Raw genomic sequence first — 24332 nt, forward strand, 5'->3', positions numbered from 1 at the left:
CCAGCGACTCCTTCATATTCCTCCCGGAGTCACTGCTTAGCTGCTACGTTAGCGCCCAGACATCATCTGAAAAGTGTCAACTGTGGCAGAAAGGCCCTGCCAAGGATTAACTTCTGGCAAAGGGGAAGATGTCTCCTGTGTGAGGAAGAAATTGACCCTCCCGCTCTCTCTCTCCCATTCTACTAATCCTGAGGTAACTAAAGCCTTTAGAGCAGAGCCATGACCAAGTAAAATACCCACGCTGGTTAAATATTAAGCACCAGTGACTGAGCGGTCATAGGTGCGGTAACAGGACTCTTCCGTGTCGCCAGAGGGAGATGAACTTTCTGCACAGTACTGATAGGAAACACAAGCAGTGGCTCAAGTGTCCCAGATAAACACAGAGACGATGTAGCGACAGCGTCCAGAGATGTAACTCGTCGTTGTTGTTGTAGCCTGGATTCATCAGAGATCCAGTGTCAGCTTTTTATTGGCCTCTCCAACGTCACAGGTCTCAATGTTATTTAGTTAACAGTAAGGCCAAGACTCAGGCAGGAACTAATTAGCTTTTGGAGCGGAGCACTTTAAATTGTTGTTCATATCAGGTTTAGGGGTAAAAACTGTTTCCACCTGCTTTTACTGAACACCTTTCCCTCACAAGTAAACGTGTTGGATGATTCAGTGCTCCACGCATCCATCCCTTTTTACATGTCTCTTAAAACATTGTAAGTTTGGGTAGTAACTCTTTTTACTGCCTTAACTCTTGAGCACATATGGCGTAGGTTGCATGACTGCCGACCACAAGCTCAGGATCCATTTCTGAATTTAACTAGTTTAGAGTGCCGCAGCTTTGTTGTGGCTTTGAGGCATCTGAGTTCATTCTAGTCTCGTCATACAGGAAGAGGACACTCTCACATTATGCTCTCAGAGATGTTTGGTCATTAAAGCTCTGTTTAGATAGTTGTTAGCTAGTTTATGCTATGTGACGTCTTTGTAATCAATTCACCAGGATGATAAAAGTTGCCCTGACCTCGAAAATCTAATATTGTCCCGAGACGACGTTAAGCGGAAACTGGTATGTTCTGGTATTTCTAAATACATTTTTAGCTCTTCAGAATGTTAAATATCTTTCTTCACCTGTATTGTTGATATACACCGATCAGGCATAACATTATGACCACCGTCCTAATATTGCGTAGGTCTCCCTTGTGCCTCCAAAACAGTTCATCAGAGAATGAACATGGGCCTTCTGAGGGTGTCCTGTGGTGTCTGCCAACAGGATTTTGTTAGTGGGGGGGCTTTGGGTCCTTTGGGTCCTTTGGGTTGAGGGGAGGAACCTCTGTGGATCATCCCACAGATACTTGATCAGTTTGGGACTTAGGGAATTTGGAGGCCAGGTCAACACCTTGTGCTTACTAAACCGCTTTTGTGTGTCATTGCTATGGGGTGGGGGTGCCTGGTCTGGTCTAGGTGGTTGGTACATGTCTAAGTAACATCCACAAGAATGAATGCCAGGTCCAAAAGTTTCCCAGGAGAACATTGAATCATAAGGAGATGTTCTTTACTTCTCCTGTCGGTAGTCATAATGTTATGCTTGATCGGCGTAGATAGACCCTTACATCGTAGTTTTTGTTAAAGTATATGCATTGCTTAATAGCTAGCTTCTTCAGTCCCAAATAACTGGTGGAGCCAGTTCAGCTGTTGTATTTGTTTTAGCTTTGTTTTTAGACCTGACCTGTTTTCACTTCTTCCAGGAGTGACTAATCAAAGTCACACAAACTGTTCTCGGCTTATTTTGAGACCGACAGAGAGAATGTTATTCTGATTCCATATGCTCACATGCTTTCTGTCCACACAGATTGTTTTTTTTGGAAATGAAAACCAAACCAGAGAGAGAGAGAGAGAGAGAGAGAGATAGAGAGTGAGCAGAGCTGTGATTGTCAGCATCGGGTGCACTGCATAGGCTTATGGATTAGAGTTCAACAACAACTTCAGTCATCGTACGGTCTTTACTAACTAAACATAATTTAAGAATTAAAACATAACATTATACTTTAAATATGCTGGTACAATTCAGTACAAAAATAAAGGCAGTGAAACGTTTCCATACACAAACACCATCATCAGTCACGATACCGTCACTCAGACGCAGAGGGGTCCTGGGTGAAGCAGTTTGGCACATATTCCAACGATATAACAATTAGCATGAATTACAAATACTGTATGATAATTTGTTACTTTTTTCTTTTTACATCAGGGCCGCAGTGACGATTTATGGAGGAAGGATCCATGGATGCCGAACAGCCACTAGATGGTGCTTTGGATCCACGGGAGAAACCCAGAGAATACTTCTAGACGCTCGGGCAACACTTCTGGTTTGTTTGCTCTGGCCGCCGTTGTGCACAGAACAAATACACAAATGTCTGATGTCCGAGCTGCTACAATTTGTGAAAGCGGAGCAGTCCACGTGGTCTCTTTGATACCAGGAGGTCTGTGATAAGTTCACCTTCTAAGTCTGCTGCACGTTTTAAAGTGCTCACATTGACTGGAGACGATGCACAAAGGAGGAATATCCCACAGTTTGTCTTTGGGTGTCCTCTCGCGGCCACAGCTGGTATCCACACACAAAATGTCCGGAGCGAATTGTCTTTATAATTCCAATATACGAATACAATCTCTTTTTCTCATACACACACACACACACACACACACGGACAAAAACAGAAATCACATTCACTCTGTTCTTGTTTTCTGCTTGTAAAGTCAGCATGTGCTACGATTTATCCCCTTGGAGAACCTGAATCAGATCAGAGACAGAATCTGTTAGAAATCAGCTTTTATAAAACAGTTTTTAGTTCGTAATGCGTATGCACGTGCATGCTTTCGTGCATTAGACTGGAACACATATACATGTCTGCATGTGCTTCATCCCTGCATTTGGTGATGCTTACCTACCTGGTTGCGAGCTTTGTGCGATTTCTGCATCAGCACTCTCCACTGGTCGTACAACTTCATGGACATGCTGCTGCAGCCGTAGGCGTGCTTCCGCACCCAGCCGAAGAACTGCTTCAGCTCCCTGCGCAGGGTGGAGTTGGAGTCCCCGCTGGACTTTGAGTCGCAGGAGCCCGACATCAGTCGCTCTGCAGGAAGAAAGAACAGGGGGGGAGGGATGGAGGGGTAACGAGAAAAGTGGATGAGTGACTGCCTTCGAGGATGAGAAGAAGAAACAGTTCTAGATCAGTTTAAATTAATTTAGTTAAAAATTTTTGTAACTTAATAACTTCTTTGTTCCCCGAACACTTAAATAAATCAGGTTTTTTTGCCCAAATGTAGCACAATTTTCATTCCACTTTCCCCAAAAGTCTGGAAATGTAAATGCATATGTTTTGTTATGTGATCATTAGCTAATTCTTCTTTTTGTTATCTTGCAGAAGGTTACGCCACAGGAACAGGATACAAACAATACAGCACCACTCAAACCTCAAACAAAAGACAACATCGATGACATTTTCCTACATTGTGTTGTAGTATACGTCCCTAAAGTGGAGCAATGGCAGAAAAGGTACAAAAGTTCTTTACATCATGAAAATATTCTTAAGGATCTATTGACGCTGCTGCTGCACGTGTTGAGGTTTAAACCAGGGGTGTCAAACATACGGCCCAGGGGCCAAAACCAACCCACCAGAGGGTCCAACCTGGCCCGTGGGATGAATTTGCAAAGTGCAAACATTAACTGCCATTTTTCAAGAATAAATTCCTAATTTGTCCACTAGGGTTCACACTGTTTCTGTAGCAGTTGCAGACATAACACAACACTGAGCACTAAAGTGAAATTTTCTATCTTAAGACATTTTCAGGTTGTTCATAAAACGTTTTGTAACAGTTCATTAAATGTAAGCATTTTAGGACGGAACAGCTCCTTAAAGGTGAAGCCAAAGCAAGTAGAGCTCCACCTGGTGGCTGACTGCAGTATAGGGCATAAGCTCCACCCCCTCCATGCCAGCGGATGGGATTTGGGCCAAACAAAAACGCTACAGTACACGTCAAATTCATTTTTTTTCAAAAATGGTTTTGGTCATTTTAGGTGGTTAATATAATTCTGATGCATATTCAAGTGTCCATTTGTCTATTTGGTTACGCTCCACTTCTACAGAGTTTGAGGGAAAAGAAAGAAAAGACAGACAGGAGCAAATGAGTGGAATTAGTGGAATGAAAGCCAGAAAAAAGAGAGGATTGATTTTTTTAAAGTAAATATTAAATGTTATTTGTCTTTTTGTTCTTTGTCCTGATCAATCTGGTACCAAAAAACTAACTTCATTGACTAAAAATGAAGGTCTTTATGAGCCAGATTTATTTTTCATAGCTGTGGTCTTTATCTCGGTCAGTTATGAAAACATTTTCTTGCAGCAGTTACAGAAGGTCCGTGCAGCCAATGACCACAAGTGACCACAACATTGAAACACTGAGTTGTTTGGTGTCTTATTGATATAAATCTTTAGATTTATGGACAGATTTGGCAAACAGCGCAGAGCTCAGACATTAATGATCTTTTGTGTCATTTCTTTGGAAAGATACGATTTTCTAAACATGCTACAGCTAAAATAAAGTTTGTCTGCTACCCTAACAAGCTGGAAAATTGAACAGACGGGTGGAAAAAGCACCATCTTCTCCTTCAATTGAGCCTGCCTGCTTCTAGCAGCGGGAAAGAACTGTGGGACATGCGGTACGCCATGATATGAAACAAATTGCCTCTTAACAAGGGACCAAAATGCTCTGAAAAACTCAGATCAGTGCCTTCTGAGTGGATGTCTGGCTGCGAGTGTGCGTCTGCGCTCACCGCTGTGGGGTGTGGAAGCAGCCGTGGGGTGGCTCCACTCGCTCCAGATCCCAGCTTTGCGAGAGCCGTAGATGCCCACAGGGTTGCAGCGAACCTGGACAAAGGACAACATCAGAAACTCAGAAATAGCTCTCCAACTTATAAGTACAACACACACAGGCACACATTCGCCATACCTGGACGAAATACACTGTTCCAGGTCTCAGTCCGGCCAGTCTGCAAGAAGTCTGGTTCCCCACGTCATCCATCACCTGCAGGACAAAGAATAGTCACAAACACAAGAGAAGCTGAGCGCTGGAGGTCCGACCGCAGTATTAAACACCAATGGGCATAAACTAAAACACAGGGCAGAATCAAGATGCAGAAAACACAACCGCAAACCATGCAGACCTAAACATGCATGAGCACCACATTGTTTGGTAGCTCCTGATCGGCGTGTTTATGAAACTATTTTAATGCAACCGTGCCTGCTGGGTAAAATCTGTTCTCTATTATTTATTACCGCATATATCCTAGGACACACGCACACAGAAGCGTGCACAGGTACCGACACAGACACCTGGTAAAAATGAAGGCAAATAGAAAGAAAATGCACACACGCTGCAGTTAATAATCCCGTCTAATAATCCTCTCTTTCTCTCTGGTGTCCGGTCTGTAAACACTTGTTAAGAACAGAAAACAGAAGATGGAAATTGCAGGCATCAGACGGCTAATGATGTGAGGTGGGGAAGCCAAATAGGCAGGAGTTACAGCTGAGCGTCTTTACAGCCATATTGAAGACATTAACAGCTGAGATGTATCCCTCCATTCCTCAGCATGACCTCATGATTAGGGCCGGTTCAGAGGGAAATGGCGCTTTGTTTTCACCACCAGCCCTTAAAGCCACTTGGATTTAAGTCTCCTCTCTCCTCTCCTCTCCTACGAAACCGAATCGTCCCTCTGCCGCCTCTCCACTCCCCTTCTTTTCTTTTTCCACTTTGCAAGTAGGGACTTGCTTATATTACACTGGTGTAATTCCCCCTTAATTACCGGAGAATCTTCAGTCTTACCCAGAGGAAAATGATTTCTGGGAAGCACCATCTGCACGGCTGAGGGCTTTACACTGTGTTTTTCATTCATTAAAGGCTTGTACAGAGGGTACACCGAGTGTTTTCTGCTCCCGATCAAAACCCGACTTGTAGATTTATGACAGATGAAAGTTTTTTACTGGCCCAACTATTAACTCATCTGGCAGAGGAGGCCTCAATCAGACTAGATTAGAGGTGATTACAGCATTAGGATGAGAAACAGCTGGGACAGTGCTGCGGTGATATATCTGCTCATGTGTAGGAGACAAAGAGAGCAGATTTATGTCATCATAACTGCATGTCCTTTATGTCCTTTACCTTCCAGTCTTGGCTGTCCTCCAGCCTGTAGCGGATCTGGTATTTGGCCTGGAACAGGAAGTCTTTGAGAGCTGGCGGGGCCTCCCAGCGAACGCTCAGCTGGTCCTCCAACTGCCCGACGCGACTGACGGTCACACCTGAAGGAGGGTCGGTGGTCACTGGGGGGAAGAAGAGACAGAGCAGGGTATTAGGTAAGGACATCTGAAACTGTGTAGGATAAAGGACAAAAATCAACCAGTTGCAACATGACTGGTCGACCTGGTTGTAAAACTGTTTCCTGTCATTTAAACAGCCGCTCACATGGTTGTATTTCTTCATTTGTGCCTCGAAACACTTGGCTACCAAATCTTCTGGAAATTTTGATACGTTTGAGACGCAGCTGTAAGTAACTGCGTGCACAATCTGGCAACCAATCGGCTGTCATCTGATGACTTTGCCTCGAGTGCAGTGACTAATATTTCAGGGCTTCCAGTGTAGCCAAATAACATCGAGGCCAAGACTTCCTCCTCCGTGGGTGCCGCCATTTATGGTCGTCCAACTCGAGCAACTTAAGATGCGTTGTCAGTTTGCACACACAAATGTGACGTATTAGCTTGCTTTCAGACAGGGTGTCATGCGTCCTTTGCTCTGCACACGTCCAACCGTTTACCTGCATGCAGCCAAAGCCTGCTCGAACACGACTGGTCAATGCTACAACGACTACAAACGGAAAGTAGATTTGCATTTGCATTAATCACAAGCATTATTATGTAGTCATCAGCAGTCATGTTAGAAAATAGTTAAAACGAACGAATCAATTTTGAAATCTTTTCTTTTTTTGGTTTTGCGTTGACGCTAAAAGGCGAGCACGCAGGAGATGAGGTGAATGTCACTCCCTGCCGTTAGACTTTGTAAAACTACTTTAGACTAACACCATACAACCAGGTAGCAGCATTACAACTTAGGGGCAACATAAATAAATGAAAACTGTTTAAACAAACACATTCCTTTCAGACACAGAGCAACACTGTAGGATTTATTTATTTACTGACTGATTTCATTCCAGTAAAAAAGTTTTTCTGTGTTCACCAGCTGTGTTTGTCCATTATTTGCTACAGGGCATAGGCTGTACATATTTTTATTAGATTTCTTTATTATTATTATTATTTTTTTAACTAAAATCATCTGCTGCTCCATTAAGGCTGATGAGTGCAAAATCAAAACAATGAGCTCAAAGATGCTAAAACGCTGACGCAAACATACAAAGGAGCAAACAAGGTTTTTTTTTTTCACAGAACATTTAAGTTTACTTTTATTTAAAGATAAACTGCATGACTTTAAAACCTCATTGCTTGTGTGCTTCTTTCTACACCCCGAGGTCTGCAGGGTCAGGAATCCCATTCAGTTTGAATAAAAAGCCGTAGGAGTGATGTCTTTATGTGTAAGAGTACATTGAAGGATTGTTCTGTCTGCGGTCTCGGGGGGACTTCTAGTTTCTGGAGAGCCGACTTGTGCGAGCCGGAGGAGGATTATTCATCTGACAACAATTATCTTTTTTCGACAAACAAACATGCGGTGACAGAGCATTATTTTTAACCTTACTCCCATTTAGTTAGGGCTTTTCGAGATGATTTCAATATCGGCTCCCCTTCAGAATGTCATCCCTTACCAGTAAACAAACGCCGTCGACCCAGGGGGAAGAAGAAGATGGAAAAATATTCATTCGTTCAAAGTGGGGGTTGACACGAGAGTTTCAGAAGTGGGGTTTCTGGTCGCCAGGAGTTTAAGAAGTAAACGCAGCGGTGGCATGAGCTGTCATCCATCTTTTAAAATGAAAGCAGAGAAACTGAGAAAATAAATATTTTAGTGTAGAGGAGGTTCTGACTACTCAAAGCAGTGGCAGCGATGTCGCACAATGTAAAAACCCACATAACTGATGAGTTTCGAACCTGCAGTGGCTTTATTGTTTTTGTTATTTGGGTTTAAGTAGGGGAAAAGTTATGGAAACTGAAATTGCAAATATTAAAAAAAATATATGAAATATATTATAAATATTTTTCACAAAAACAGGTTCGTTATAAGGTTACATGGATGATTTTTAACACAAAATTTTCCCACAGTTTGATTTCATTGGTAAATTATCTTTAAACAAAGAAGTTCTGATTGGAAAAGAAGGAAGCCTATATATATATATATATATATATATATATATATATATATATATATATATATTTACAACCTTTTTTACAACCTTTTTTTTTACAAAAAAAAAAAATATATATATATATATATATATATATATATATTTTTTACAACTGGACCTTATTTCTGGCATAAGATACGGTCGTTTACTCACCCATATAACTTTTGTGTAATTAGTATTCCTTCGGGAGATAATTAGATCTGGGTATATACATATAGTGGTAGTGACTGGGGCACCGAAATGCAACCTCTAAATAACGCATTATCTGCTGTGAAACTCGTTCATTTCACCAATATTTTGTTATCATACGCTAGTGCTATTCCCTCGTTGAGTCCGGAGTTACCTGTTATCATCAGCCGGGGTCTGTAGATTGACCTACAGACCCGGGAGGATGTCTTCTGACCTGGATGATGTCGTCTCTGAGAGCTGCCGCAACCGCGATGGTCGGCTTGTTTACCTGTAATTTGCTACTGCTATGGTTCGTCCACAACCTCAGAATCAGAAAAATAATCAGCCATGTTGCAAAAAAACTAGCAGTAGCAAATTACAGGTAAACATCTGACCATTTCGGTGCCCCATTCACTCCCACTACATGGATATACGGATATATCTAAATATCTCTCGAAGGAATACAAATTACACAAAAGTTATATGGATGAGTAAACGACCGTATTTTATGCCAGAAATAAGGTCCACATTGTAAAAAGACAGTAGTTCCCCTTTAAGTATTCACTACAATTAAGCTATAAAAGCCGAAGTGAGTGTTCTGCAGATTTTCCTGTTCTCTGATTGGTGGGTGTCCGGACATGTGACTTGAGGGCAAGCCTACCATAAAGTGCTAGGAAAGAAAAACTGAAAACATATATTTTTGTTTAGGACGCTAGCCAAATAAAGTTATTTTCTCAATAAATATGAATCTAAATATGATTTTTATTATGAAGTCATTTTTTTTATTTTGTTTTTGCGATTTTTACCCCAGAATCGCAAGAAAAGCCAACAAATCCCACCATAATGAGATGATAAACTTGTGCTATTAGACAACAGTAGAAGCTTAAACCGCATGCAGATGCGTTAGCCTGTGCATTACATTATTTCGTCAATAAAAGTCAATGAGACGGAACAAATTACAGATAAATCATTGTTAACATATTTCGTGTCGTTCCTCAACGTGTCATTATTTCAGAGTCAGACAGCGATGCAAGTTTTTTCTAGCCTCTTCTGAGGAATGCGCAGGCTACCGTAGGCGTGTTTCTCGCCTCGCCTTCGTAGCTGATTGCGCACGGCCGTAGACGCCGTGAGTCACGGCAGCGGGACGCGCAGGTGTGGTTGCTGTGTTTTATGGCCCGCTTGCTGTTGTGGAAACCGCTTGAATGAAAAAAGGACGGCCGGGGCAACTCGAGTGGGACAAACCGCGCACACTCAAAGACACTCAAACACACACACACACACACACACACACACACACATACATATCCAGAATCCGCCCACACTTGGCCTGCCTCTCTGCTTCTATACTGTTACCAGGCCCTGCCCTGCCCTGGGGTTGTGTAAACAGGTGTGTGCGTGCATACATTAGGTAAAGAAAAGGATTAGGGTTTGATGGACGCCTGCTTCCTCGCCAGTACGCATTCAACTCTCAACCTCTATATGGTCGTCTTTCAGTGCACACCCCATGCACCATTAGGAGCATGTTAGAAGTGAAACAGGTGAAGATTTCCAAGCTAATCAGGTTGTATTATTTCAGGTCCAAGTCTTAAAGCCTCAAAGCCCAAACTTCTGAGGCCTCAGGGGTCTTCAGCCGCCTCGGAGACGGGATTAGGTTCAAGGATCAGCCTGGAACATTCCGACACTACATGAAAGCGGGTTAGCGAGCGATTTTCGTGTGTGTTTCTGTGTGTGTGTGTCCAGTGAGCATGAGTAAAGAGAAAATGGGTTCGTGAAAAGGGAGTGCGTTTCCAGTCGTCACACACCTACGCCTGTCCAGGTGTGTTGGGGCTAATGAGAGGAAAAGATTTCTGTCTTGCCGCATGCTCCGTCAGCTTTAATCTCTCTAAGCTAGGCAACGGACCACATAACAAAGCTTTAAAAGGGAACACCACTCAGTTTCTATCAGCGTGAGGCCAGACGAGTGCTTGTGAACAACTTTTTCTAGAAGTCAAAACCCACAGAACCCCAGCCAATGACCTGTCTGTAGGAATAAAAGACACAACGACGTAAAGCGAAGTGATCCCCCAGAGTTTTTAAAGCTAAAGCTGGTCAGATCACGGTTACCGACTTTGGGGTCACAAGATAAATTGGAGGGGTCATGAAATCAGCTTTTCGATGAATATTAATGATATTTATAGAGGGACAACATATTCAGAGCTGAGAATTTGTGGTTTTTGGGGGGTTGCACAATTTTGCAATGTGAATAATTTTGATTTCTTGTACACTTCACGATACAAAAGACTCGGAAAGTGCTCCAAGTTTACTTTTTAACTGCCACACAAGAATTTTCTTGGTCATTATTTACCTCTTTTAGGGTCCAACTCACAGTTTTATGGTATTAGTTTGAGTTGGACAAATTACATGTTATTAATTTTACACTTTACACCTCATTTACAAAGGGTTGTAGGCCCTGCACACTGAGAGACATAAATGGTTCAGAGAAAATACACATCCTGCTTCAGAATACTGCATTTTAATTTTTCTCATTTTTGTCTATAACGGAATAATTTCATGACTCTAGGAAGTCACTCTGCCCAACTCCTTGGATTCCTTAAGAAAAAAGCTCTAATGATATCAAGCACTCACTTCATTCCTATGACACCGGCTCATTATGCAAGTTATAGCACGTTAATCCTTGTCTGTTGAGACTCAGGTAAGAAGAATGATACCGCTCTCATGCATATTTGTCAAAACAATTTAAAGGATTGCAACCCAAAGACGTTTAGCTCGGTTTAGGATTAAGACTGGATGCAAACAAACAGCTAGCCACGCTCCACGGCAACTTCAAGGCGCTGCTGCTGTGGCTTAGAAGAAAAAAATAATTATCTGGCTCATAACTCTCCCGTAAAACCACAAGTCGTGGCTGTTACACCAAGGATTAAAGACACAAGATACGACGTGTTAATCGATGAGCTCTTAGACAGGCTGGAAGGCATATTTTTAAGTTATGTCAAGATGTTTACCCCTGCTGACAAACTTTATGCTAAAATAACTACACAGGGAGATGGTACTGATCTTCTTGTTTGACTATTGGCAAAAAAGCAACTCAGTTTAGAGTGGAATTATTGTTATTAGTTATTAAATGATCTAAGATTAAGAAGGCAAGTTACAGGTGGATGAGAATCTGATTCATTTACCTACCTACCTTCATCCTGGATGGAGACACAATTAAAGGATGGGAACTTTTTTCTGTAAAGACACAACTTACCAAGATATTATTCGTAATTTGCTGATGTTTAAGTTTGTTTAAGACTTTGCTTGTCCCACTGCTGATAATGATAACTTTTATTTTAACTATCATGAGGAATACAAATCACAATGGCGACCCTCAGGAGTTGTAGATGCCTGTAACCAGGGACGAGGGGTCGCAGGTGGACATTTCTTCATTTTGAAAGCTTGCACACATAAAAGGTTGATTTCCTCTGTTCTAGATTATAGCCCCGAGGCCCCCGCCGAAACTCAGATCTAAGCTCTCAGAGCAGCAGTTAAAGTAATAGGGTCAGAGTTCGCTCCTTCTCACACTCACCCACGTCTAAAATGTCAAGGGTGATGACATCAGAGGCAGCCCGGCCCAACTGGTTGGAGGCCTCCACCCAGATCTCGTAGGGCGTGAAGAGGTGCAGGTCCTGGGTGATGCTGCAGGAGTACGGCTGCGTGTGAGTGTAATCCTCGCACTCTTTCTCCGTGCCGTACCATCTGAAAATAAAAAACAATAAACACTGAAATAACTATAGGCAGCATTAAATATCCTAGAGCAACGCCTAAAATTAAAACTCATTGTATAATGTGTTACTTGTTAAGAGTTTATCTGCCTCCATGGTTTTTATTAAGTCCTTGTTTACGCTTATCTCAGCGCATTAGGAAATCTCCACGCCGGTGGTACGCCTGTGGGTAGCGCATGTTATTTTCCCTTTTTGAGTTTTTCAATTGCTTATTTAATAATTTAAAAATGTGGACACAGCTCACGTCCCATCTGAAACTCATTTTCAAAAGCGTATCGTTCCCAGATGAACCTGTTTCCATTACTTTCATGAAATTCAATTTTTCTTACTGTTTAACGGCTACCACTGATGTTATTTTTTTGTTCGCCAAGTATTAGTACTTTTTTCCTTGTTTCCACGTCTATTGAGGCTTGTTTCTGAGAATCTCAATCAAAATGTCTCAAATATCTGATGAAATTAGTTGATTTTTGAGGTTTTTGTTGCAGGAGCTTTTGCCAGGAACTAGGAACAATGGATCTTAAGTTCCAGGATATCGTTTTTTTTGTGTGTGTGTTTAGCTGTTGCATTGCAGATAATTTCTGATTGTTTGAGTACTTGCAGCATTTTGTGCCTGATGTCATAAGTACAACAATAATCTTTGAAATGGCTTGCAAAATCTGTTTGCTTACTTTAATATCGGGTGTTGTGAATCTCCCTTACTATTCCTGCCCGACTCAATGACTCTGTCTGCAGAGCAGTAAATCCCAGTCAACCGTTGCTTAAATCTTCTCCACAGTTTACTGTTATTGCACTGTAACTGGTTTAAATCATTGCTTGAATAGTCTTCTGCATTACCACCACCTACTGGACTGGAGTGGAGCAAGATGCTGTGTAGTCCCGCTACAAAATTGACATTTAAAAGAGCTGCTGCTTTTTCCGTGGGCAAATCTTTCTAATCTTTGCGGGAAATGCAGACAACCAACGTGATTCTTTGAAAAAAAAAGGTTCCTGGAACGGAACAACAGGTACTCTGGGTGTCAAATCAGCTTACGGTTGACAGGTATGTTTTTGCTCATTTAATTCAGTGCTTGCTCATTGCAGGTCTCCACTTGTTATCATTTTTAAGCTAGGCTACTCAAAACTGCTATCAATTGACCTTTTGCTAGATCCCTGCTCTACTCTCTTACTCGCAAGAGTAAATAGTCATGAAAAGTCGGCTTTTCTCTGCATGTTCAAGTGGTGTTCATGGGGTTGTTGTAAGGGTGTTATGCTAAGCTTCAAGTGAAAATATTTAACTAAACTGTACATTTATATGGTCTGTTGTAAGCTACAGTTGGTACCTGCTGACAGCCAACTGTTTAATAGTCGTAGCCCAGTTATACTTCCACAAAAAAGGAGCACGTTATAAACTACCAGCGTGGTATGTTACAAAGACTGACCTGAAAACATAATGAAAAAGCTGATAACGTAGTGAACTGAAGTGTAGCCGTACCTGAGTTTGTATTTGAGTCTGTACTGAGTGCTGATGTTAGTCTCTCCTTTTCCACCTGGAGCCCAGCTGCAAGTCAGGTCTTTGGTGTTCCTGGACCAGCAGGTCAGATTGACCGGCTTCTCTGGAGGCACTGGGACAGAATGGGGTGAAAACAGAAAGAGAGGCAGTTGGGGGGGGAGAAGTCAGAGGGGTGAGGTAAGTCGGTGGAGAGAAAACAGAGAGAGGAGTTGGAGAAAACGGAGGTCAGTTTGGGTACCTGAAGTTACCTTTAGTCATTACTTCAGCACCATCCTCCAGAGTGTAATTCACCCACCAGTGGTTCCTCAGAAATAGCTGTTGTTTCCTTAATTGGGGCGTGTGTGCATAAGTGTGTGTGTGTGTGTGTGTGTGTGTGTGTGTGTGTGTGTGTGTGTGTGTGTGTGTGTACTGTCTGATTTGGTCAGACACAGGATCCCTGCCAACATTCTTCGTCTCTCAGAACACAGGGTGCTCAAAAACCAGTGTCACACTGAGATTAAGATCCCGACAGCATCTGTGTGTGTGTGTGTGCATGTATGTGTGGGTGCACTTGTACAGCTATCTTTCTGAGCACCAGTTTGAGTTTTACGCCACTGGAGTGAGGACATTTGTGCAAAGTGAGGACATTTTGGCCAGTCCCCACTTCTTTACAAGACATTTTAAGATGTGGCTTTAGGGTAAAGGTTACAATTAGGTTATGGTTATGGTTAGGGTAAGGCACTTGAGATAGTTGGGGTTAGGGTAAGGAGCCAGGGAATGCATTATGTCACTGCATGTCCTCACTAAGCTGTACAAATGAGTGTGTGTGTGTGTGTTTGTGTGTATGTGTGTATGTTTTGGAGTCTCCTCAAAAGACCTTTTTCCATTTCATCACCTGTCATAATCTCAAAAATCTGCATAGATGTTTATCTGTGTGGGAAATGCAAGAAAGTAGAAGTGTGTGTGTGTGCTCTTGTACCGCTATCTTTCTGAGGACCAGTTTTGAGTTTTACACCATCGAAGTGAGGACATTTGCGCAAAGTGAGGACATTTTGGCTGGTCCTCGTTGTTTGAGGGTTAAAGGGGAACTCCGGCGCAAAATGAACCTGGGGTTAATAACACGTGTACCGAGTTCGACCGTTCTCTGGTATTTGTTTTCATGTATTTGTTTTGTTAGTCAAATGTGACCAGTTTTCTTGCAAACCGCTATTTAGCGTATAACGCTAGCCTTCGGGGCACACCGACACATAAAAAGAAATCGCTATTTCTATACCACTAACAAGGCTCACAATGTCACCACACTTACACGGTAGCATAACTAGGGTCTCTACATGTAAACCGAAGCATTGAGAACTTTGCAAGTATACAGGCAGTTTATTAAAAAAGGAATACAGTACCGTTCGCGTCCGGCTCGCTTATCCAGGCGGGCGCCATCTTGGGGAAACTGAAGCTCTCTTCGTTCAGTGCTCTCAGTGCTTTCTTCCGGCAACAGACAGTTCAGTTTATGTGTCGGTGTGCCCCGAAGGCTAGCGTTATACGCTAAATAGCGGTTTGCAAGAAAACTGGTCACATTTGACTAACAAAACAAATACATGAAAACAAATACCAGAGAACGGTCGAACTCGGTACACATGTGTTATTAACCCCAGGTTCATTTTGCGCCGGAGTTCCCCTTTAAGACTCGGTTTTAGCGTAAAGGTTACATTTAGGTTATGGATAGGATTAGTGTTAGGGTTAGGGTTAGGTATTTAGTTAAGATGGTTAGGGTTAAGGGCTAGGGAATGCATTATGTCAATAAACGTCCTCACTAAGATAGCCATACAAACAGTGTGTGTGTGTGTGTGTGTGTATTTATGTTGAAGGAGATCAAATATAATTTCACCTCCTTGAGCGTGGGGACATTTTTGGAACCAGTGGCCATTTTTTGGCTCTTTATTCCTTCAAAAAATCTGTTTGAGAGTTAAATTACTGTCTCAGTTTCTGAGATTAGACTGGGCAAGAAACAGTAAGCAGGAACTTGATCATGTTGGTTTTGCAAGAAGAAAAGACAAGACAATCTGTGCTACCAAATCAGTTTATAATCTGGTTTCATTGCCTGTCTAGTCATCTGACCACTCTTGCTCTGTCAGATGATGACGATAATGGCCTGGGCTTAGAGTTCAGGGTAATACCAAATTAGGTTTGCTGATAGGAGCCTTTGGACTAGAGGAATACTTTTTTTTTTTTTTTACAAAAGACAAGAGGTACAATACCACTTTCATTTGTGTGATGGAAGTATTTATCTTAAGCTATCATTAAGTTTAGCTTGGCATAAAGACTGAATATATGTGGACATAATTAGCCTGGCTTAGTCCAAAGACTCAAAAATAAAAAGTAAAGACAAATTGTGGTTTTACAGCTTTATGTGCTGGATTACTTCTTGGCCTAGACCATCTTGTCTGTCGCTTGGTGAAAGTCTTCCAGTCAACATGCTATTTATATTCTTATTGGATAGTCAGAACATATTTCTCAGAATGTTAAAGTATTTCTTGACGGCAAGGAATCCAAATGGAGGAAATGAGACTATATTAAGGTTATTAAAAGGCACCACATTAACAAAGTTCAACAAAGTATGAAAGTACAAACATGTGTGTTTGTATGTGTGGAAAAATGTCAGCCCCATAGCCTATGAGTGATAGTGCGAGTAATGGACCACACAGGTGGTGAAAGTGTCTCGCAGTGACACACTCATTGAGGCCTCTTGCTGGGCCTGGAGGCTGAACATAAAAAGCATTTACAACTGCGTAGGGACTCTTAAAAATCTACCCACTACTTTCTTGTTGTTTCCGTTTATTCCCATTTCCCATCTCTTTGGTGTATTACTCCACTCAGTACTTTGTTGTTGATGTAACAAGCCTTTACTTCAACATTTCCTCACAGTGAAGGAAAATGTAGCTACACTACACTCAGAGAAATAAGAATATTTTATGGTTAAATATTGTTTTAGACACCAAATAAAACACAACTTACTCCCAACGTAAAGACAGGAGCCAGCCAGTATGTGTCCCTTGTGGTTGTGACAGACAAGGTTGTCACCGGACGTTTGCCTGGACGCGTTGAGTCCCGCCAGTGTCACACTGAGGTTGGTCGGGCTCAGCACTCTGTAGAGGGAGGTGGGCAGCTGTTGGCCGTTCAGCGTCCAGAACAGAGAGCTGGCATGGACGCCGAGGTCGGGGTGGACCCAGCAGCTGACTGTCAGGTTGGATCCCATGCGAAGCACTGGGTCCTGGGGGTAGATGATTGCTACATCTAGAGGAGGAACAGGGTGGGAGGATATGGATATGAGAGGAATGTATTGCATGCATTCATATAAGAAAACTTTGGACTGCTAGGTGCTAACCTCATTTGCTAACCAGTCTCTAGCTAGTCACAATGCTGTAGTAATTTTTACTAACAGTAGCTGGATGTTGTGCATTTATTACAAGGTCCTGTTTTCCAAATTTCAGATCCATTGTGTCCTGTTCTGGAGTCTGGGACTCAGTGTTTCTTGTTTCGTATAGAGCTGATTTAGCAGGACAGTTCTTGTTGGGTGGAGGCAGGCTGGTACTGGTTGTGACATGGATCTGGCCTGAGACACCGTTCTAGTTCTTTCAGTGGTTGTTGAGGGAATGCATTTCCGGATAGTCAGTTAATGCTGCCTCTGGCACACCTGTCATAGTGTGTCTAATGTTATCTCACTTGGCCACTACATGTTGCTGGCTGCAAGCCGGAGACTTCATCCTGAATGACTACCATTAACATGGGCTTGCCACAGTTTGGATGTTTTTCCTGTCACGTCCAAAACATCCATTGGTCATGGAGGTAGTTTGACAATCCGAGACCAGTGGTTGCATGACGGTAGAGGGCCGGTCCACCATTTGCTACGTACTTGGCTGCTGCTTCCTTGATGTTTCTAGGTCAACTGGCCTGCCAATGTGAGCTGTTATCTGTCAGTGTGTGAGTTGTCCGTGTTAATGCCATCTTTCCAAAATACAGACTCAGGAAGACTGCTTGTTATCCCTTGCTTGAAATTTTACAAAACCTTCCACATACTGCTGCCAATCAACTCAGTCCGAGTCAAAATCCCCTAATCTACTTTAAGTTGTAAAACCTACCGCTCATTCTATTGCAGTTCCTCTTGTTGCCAGTGTAATAATGTGCGGCTGAAGACAAAATAACATCTAATTCTCTGCAGGAAGTTTGGATTTCTTCTACGACTAAAATCAGTACAAGTCAGTACCTCCTTTATGCTACTCAGTCACTTTCTTATTCTTGGACTCATGTACTATCTTACCGTAGACTAAAGGTCAACAGATAAAAACAATGAAATATGGTCTTTACAAAATTCGCCCTGCAACATAAGCAATTTTACATCTTATGGTCAGTTTATGTGTCACAGAGCTTCAGAAAACAGCTGTTATATCTTCTGTAGCTCTGGATGGACCTATTGTAAGTCAGAGATCTTGACTTCAAACACTGGACAGAACATCTGTGTTACAAACTGAAGATCTTAGGTGTTTATCAGCACAGATTCAAAGACAGATCCTCTACTGGGCTGCATTATGGGAAAAGTCAGGGTATCTTGGCCTCCTCTGGGTGGATTTTAACCGTTGTTTTTTTTTCTTTGGATCTCCTTAATCCTCCATGTGATCGCCGGACTGCAGCTCTCAGAGACTCTTGACTTTGGAAAAACCAACACAAATTGATTGGACTGGCTTGCCTCTTTTCCAGTAACATTTAAAGTCTCGCCAGAATGTGTTGTTATTCTTATCCAATAAACGGACATTGAAGTTATAAAATTGACTGGATCAAAAATTACAGATGGTGTTGCAACACTAAATGTACCAACAGGAAAAAAAAAACACTAAACTTTGCAACACATTGTAAAAGTAAATATCTGAGGTGGATTATTTATCCTAAGCAAATTACTATGTTTCTGCATGTTGATTACAGTGGTGTAGTACAGAAAATGTGCGAATACTCCTGGATATTAATTATCTATGTGAAAATATTTCACTTCCGTTACTCCTTTTTCTGTTTTTAGTTTTTTAGTCCCATCAAGCAGTAAGTAAATAGCAAAAGAAAAGCAGCTAAACACACAAACGGTTGGATTATGAATCATTTTGTCACATCTGACAGCTGAATGTCGCATGAAGGATCTTTTGATCTCAATACAACAGGTGAGCAAAACAACAAAAGGACAAAAAAAGAAGACAGAAGAGAAGAGAAAAAAGAGACGTGACGAGAAGAGAAAGGAGGATTTTCTCCAGACTGCAGGTTTTTAAGAAATGTCACCCACCTAAGCAAACAGCAGTAGAAAAGCAGAAGAAAACACGCTAACTAAGATGATTTCTTTGACAGAGCAGCCGGTGAGTGAGAGCGTCAACACTTTGTCAGACCACTACAAATCTGCGCCGGGGGCTACATCTATTCAGCTGCCAGCCACCTTAGCGCTGACAGACATTGTGTGGTCCTTTATGGAGGAGCCGCCTTTGAAGACGTCAATTCAACCGTAACTCCGCTCCAATATTAATATCATAACCCCAGTCTCCAACACATGGATGCACGAACGCAAACAACCACACGCACAGAGGCCAGTTGTCTTTGTCATCGGATACAGTGGACTATAAAGGCGGCCGTGATTAGCCAATGGCGGGCCGATCCAACTGAATAACAATCAGTGTTTATGTATTCCAGGCGCTGAGGACGGGACATTGCCCCGGAGCAGGGCGTGAAGCCCTCTGACACCCCTTCTTTCACAGTTCAAACACTACAGCCATAGACACAATTACTGCTGTTTATTGTCTCTGCTCGACACGCTCACTTTAGGAAATGGCTTGTGAAATATTATTTGTTTGGAGAGACTGCTTGGAGTACAGCTCTCATCGTGGGCAGGGGATGAGTTTAACCCCGCAATAGTGGAGGATGGAGGCAACTTGAGGTCGAGGAAGCTTTTGTTTCGGAGTGATTTTTAATGTGCGGTGGCCTTTCAATGGTACATGACATCTCCTCTTTTTCACCAAAGAGCTGTTTACGCTTCGCTCCAACACTTAACAGTTCAAAGAACGCCTATGTACCGTACATGTGGAACTTTTTGAGGGGCCGACGTGGACGAGCCAAGTGGACGAAGTCACGCAACGTTTAGTGACGTTGAGCCATGCAGCTCATCTCGCAGGAGATGCAGGAATCAGTAGCGGATGTTTTTATATATATGTATATAGATTTATATTTGAGGTATTGAACTGATGCCGTTATCTGAAGAGAGTAGAGATTGCCTTGTTGAACATCAGGTCAAATAAGGGCAAATACTGGCAGCAGAAATGGAAAATGTAGTTAATTTCATCTTATCGGCCTCGTTAAGGAGTTGTTTATGTGTTTTATGAGTGAAAAAAATGGTTTTAAAGGATCATATCAAACATAAACGTCTCATTATTTCCTGACGGGATGAATAAATCTCACGAGATTGTGAGCTGCACTAAAAGCTAATTATATGTTTGTAAGAAAATTCCACATTTTACTTTTAGTGGCATCGGTAAACCACAGCACACTGAGTAAAGGGGAAGCTCCATCCATTATTACAGTGAATAAAACAGTAATGGCCGATTAGACCTTATAATAAACAGCAGGGAAGCTTATGATCAAGGCCCTTTGTCTCCTTTAAGCCCCTGAAACTATACTTTCTTTTATTGGTGCCTTTCAAACAGGATGAATAGCAGGAGATCCTCAGTGAGGAGCTGCTGTTCGCCAGTGAACTCGCCATAAAACCTAATCCAGCCACTTAACCGGTGAAACGGACGTAGCTTTGATTTATTTACGTTATTGTGCATTAAGCTGGTGGTTAACATTCCCCAAAACCCGAGCAAATGATGTCACTGTTTTGATGCGGTTCGTAAAGCCCCCTCGCTCTCCATGTGTTAAACGAATTACGGCCTGACTTGTTGAAATGCGGCCTCATGGGAGGTGGGCTCTCTCTCTGCGGGGATACAAGCAATACGCTGGAGCAGGGAGCACATCAATAACAAGAGTTGTCAATCTGGACACAATGGCATTTGTCCTTATGTGTAAACTTATTTTTTTTGTTTAAATATACCCATAAATCAAGCAGAGTGGGTCCTGCATGTGTCCCAAGCAAGGGAGTTCTTATTATGTAAGACAACTTAGGAAAGAATCTGTGACATCAGTGTTATTTTGCATTTGAAGAATATTCTAAATACCTTTTTTTTCTCAATGAAAACTTACTGCAATTCTTACAGGATCCTATAGGGTAAATGTTTTTATCCTACATTATATCACTTTGATATTTCTATAATACTCTTCTCATTCTGTATCCTTTTAAAACAAAAGCCGTGCCCCACTTCACACTATTGTAACACTCTAATTGTGGCTTCTGCAGTGAATAATTGAGTGCTCTTGTCCCATATATCACTTTAATATATAATATTCTGTTGAAGAATTGTAGTTTTCTGCAGTGTGTGCATTGACTGGTGCAGCTTGACACGTGTTGCAGTACTCTAATAATCACATTTTGCGCTATTTCAAATCAAACACAGCAGAGCAGGACAGTGTCACATTGTACTGTTTACATTAAGATCTTTGGAAGACACTTGGATTGGTCTGATCTACGCGGACTAAAAAAAAAAAAAAAAAAAAGAGAGAGAGGGGGGAAAAAAAGAAAAGAAAAGAAAAAAAGACTATAGCCAAAACCACCCCCCAACCTCCTTTCCAAAGCAGACCATGACTTTGCGCATCGATGGACATCTGTGTGCAACTTACGTGTGGACAAGGACAGCACGCCGGGAGTGTGCAGCGTGAGGAGAACCAAGCAGAAATCCAAGACGGCTTTCATTTTCTTTCAAAAGTTAGCTTTATTTCTGAGTTGATTCCTCGTCCTCGCGGTTGTTTTTTTGGTGTCGCCTTTTACTCGATCCTGGAACCAAATTACGCACGGCACGAAAGGAGAAAAAAAAATATAGAACAAAACAAAACAACAGACAAAAAGAAAAAAAGAAAAAAGGACAGCACGGGGTTCCAGGTCCGGATTTTATTAACAAGACAACTCTGTCTGTCTCTGTCTGTCTGTATATCTCTCTCTCTCTCTCTCTGTGGAGTGAAGGAGCGCACTAGAAAAAGTGTGACCCAGTGGAAAAAGTCACCCCGTGAGAAGCCATGAAGCAGCTCGTCCCTATTAAAGCCTTACAGAGTGAGGCATACCGCGTCCTGTTTGCAGTCTTTCCCCTTCTTAATGCTTCCTGCAGCTAAATCATACACAAGTTCATACTTTCTAAGCCCCTCCTCTCTCTCTCTTCCCACACAGTCGCCAGTCATTTCCCCCTCTTTCCGTCCTTTCCTTGCTCTTGCTCTCACTCTCTCTCTCCCCCTCTTTTTTTTTTTTTTTTTAAAGTCTCCCCCCCCCCCCCCCCCCCACACCCCCCCCACCCCCGTCCTTCAGTGATGGGTAGGAGACTTAGGGCCATTCACTTTCACTGAATCACTCTGTCTCTGTTACTTTCCATGCCTCAGGTCTCTGCTTTACAATTTTTCACCATAGGAGGCTGTTGAGTCACAGAGTGTTACAGGAAAGGTTGCCAAATCTGAAGTGTCTTTCTCTTGTCTCTCTTTTTTCTTTTTTAGGAGCGACACAGAGCCTTTCATTTAACATAAACCTCCCTTTGTTCCCGCTTGAATTGGGATGCTTTTCTCAATTTCTTCCAAGATATTGCAGATTCTGACAGAGCTGTATTGTGACATGATAAATAACCATAGAGCTGAATCCTGTCTTGATGAAATCAACCCCCAAGATCTTTTTATATGCAAAAAAAAATGTTTGTATTGTATTTGATTGTTACAATTAGCTCAACCTGGGGCTATAATTAAGTTTCTAGGCTTACAATAAGTCAATCTTTGGGCACATTGGCAGCTATTAAAAGTAAAATAGTCTTTAGCTGGGCTTTAAAATGACCCAACACGACACAAAGGGCTTATGCTAAGGGAAATCCTGTGAGAAAAATTAAAAAGAAAAGTTACCGAATCTTTGCGCGGCTTAGGTAACATAAACAATGATGTGGTAATGTTGTTTGGTTTGGTTACAGTCTGCTTCTGACTAAGCATGAGTCAAAACCTGAAGACCACATGTACGCCCACATACTGTCGATTCCACCTTTACTTTTATTCTGACAATTTCAAAACACCCGGATAATGCCAGGTACCACCATACCGAAAGTCAGGACCCTGAAATGGAAGTAACTAAATGCAATTTGCGCTACTGGTCTTTAGCTGGGCTTTGACATTGCTCAACGTGACACTGAGGATTATTCTAAGGGGAATCATGTGAGGGAAAAAAAATAGAAGAAAAGGAAAGTTACTGAATCTTTGCATGGCTTAGTTAACATAAACAATGATGTGGTAATGCTGTTTGGTTTGGTTACAGTCTGCCTCTGACTAAGCGTGAGTCAAAACGTGAAGCCCGCATGAACGCCCACCTACTGTCTCACATGCTGATTTATGTCGAGGTTATTCCAATCTCAGTCTGGTTGATGTTCATCAAATATGTTCACAAAAATAAATAAATAAAAACTAGTTTCAGGGATGCACATAGGAAATTTTCTATGCAGACGATTTGCTTTTTCATGGTTGGTCAAAAAAGAAAACAAGAAAAATGCTGTTAAAATCTCTTCAGTCATTTTAGTTTCCCACTCAACCATATCTGTGGAACTGGCTCACCTGCATCCAGTTCCACCTGGAATACCCAGATAATGCCAGGTATCACTGTACCGAATGTCAGGATCCTGAACTGGAATCTCGTTGAGCTTTAACATTGCCCAACGAGACACTGAGGATTCTTCCCAGGGGAATTGTGTGAAATAAATAGAAAAAATAAATAAAAGTTACCGTCTGCATGTCTTAGTTAACATAAACAATGATGTGGCAACATTGTTTGGATTGGTTACAGTCTGCTTAGTCTACTGACTGAGCATGAGTCAAAGCGTGAAGCCCACATGAACGCCCACCTACTGTCTCAAATACCGCAGATATATGTCGTACTAAGTTCATCAAATATGTTCACAAAAGAAAATGAATAAAAAATAGTTTTAGGGATACACAGGAAATTTTCTATGCAGACGATTTGCTTTGTCATTGTGGGAAAGGAGAACACTATTACAATCTCTTCGGTCGTTTAAGCATCCCACTCAGACATGTCTGTGGAACCTGCTCACCTGCATCCACTTCCACCTGTGCTTTTCTTTAGACAATTTCAAAATACCCAGATAATGCTAGGTGTCACCGTACTGAAATGCCAGGATCCTGTACTGGAAGCAGCCAAATGGAATTTGCTTATAGGGTAATGAAAGACAACAAGCAGTCATCATAAAAATGAATTTTACTTTATCATGCAACAATAATGACGAGTAAACTGAGCAGAGGAATGATCAAAGATGAACAAGCAATATAAAACAAACTGCATTTTAAAATTGGCTATTCCCCTTTAAACGCTACTAACAAGACACCCAAAGATAACAAGACTGCATGAAAAATA

General features: G+C 41.9%; 1 protein-coding gene across 2 annotated transcripts; it reads right to left on the reverse strand.

Annotated features, from left to right (window-relative positions):
• Positions 1-1990: 1990 nt before the first annotated feature.
• Positions 1991-22031, reverse strand: crlf1a (cytokine receptor-like factor 1a). 2 transcript variants are annotated; one of them, XM_084569636.1, is made up of 9 exons: positions 21572-22031; positions 16790-17068; positions 13784-13913; positions 12117-12286; positions 6202-6359; positions 4993-5067; positions 4817-4910; positions 2935-3119; positions 1991-2776 (listed from the first exon to the last, which is right to left on the reverse strand). In XM_084569636.1, exons 1-9 carry the CDS (start codon positions 21642-21644, stop codon positions 2753-2755), a joined length of 1188 nt encoding a protein of 395 aa, XP_084425762.1. In that variant the 5' UTR covers positions 21645-22031; the 3' UTR covers positions 1991-2752. The 2 variants fall into 2 exon arrangements, with proteins under 2 accessions (XP_084425762.1, XP_084425763.1); XM_084569637.1 differs by having other exon boundaries at positions 2931-3119.
• Positions 22032-24332: the final 2301 nt, after the last annotated feature.

This window comes from Chelon labrosus, assembly GCF_963514085.1.
Source record: "Chelon labrosus genome assembly, chromosome: 20".
Lineage (NCBI taxonomy): Eukaryota > Metazoa > Chordata > Actinopteri > Mugiliformes > Mugilidae > Chelon > Chelon labrosus.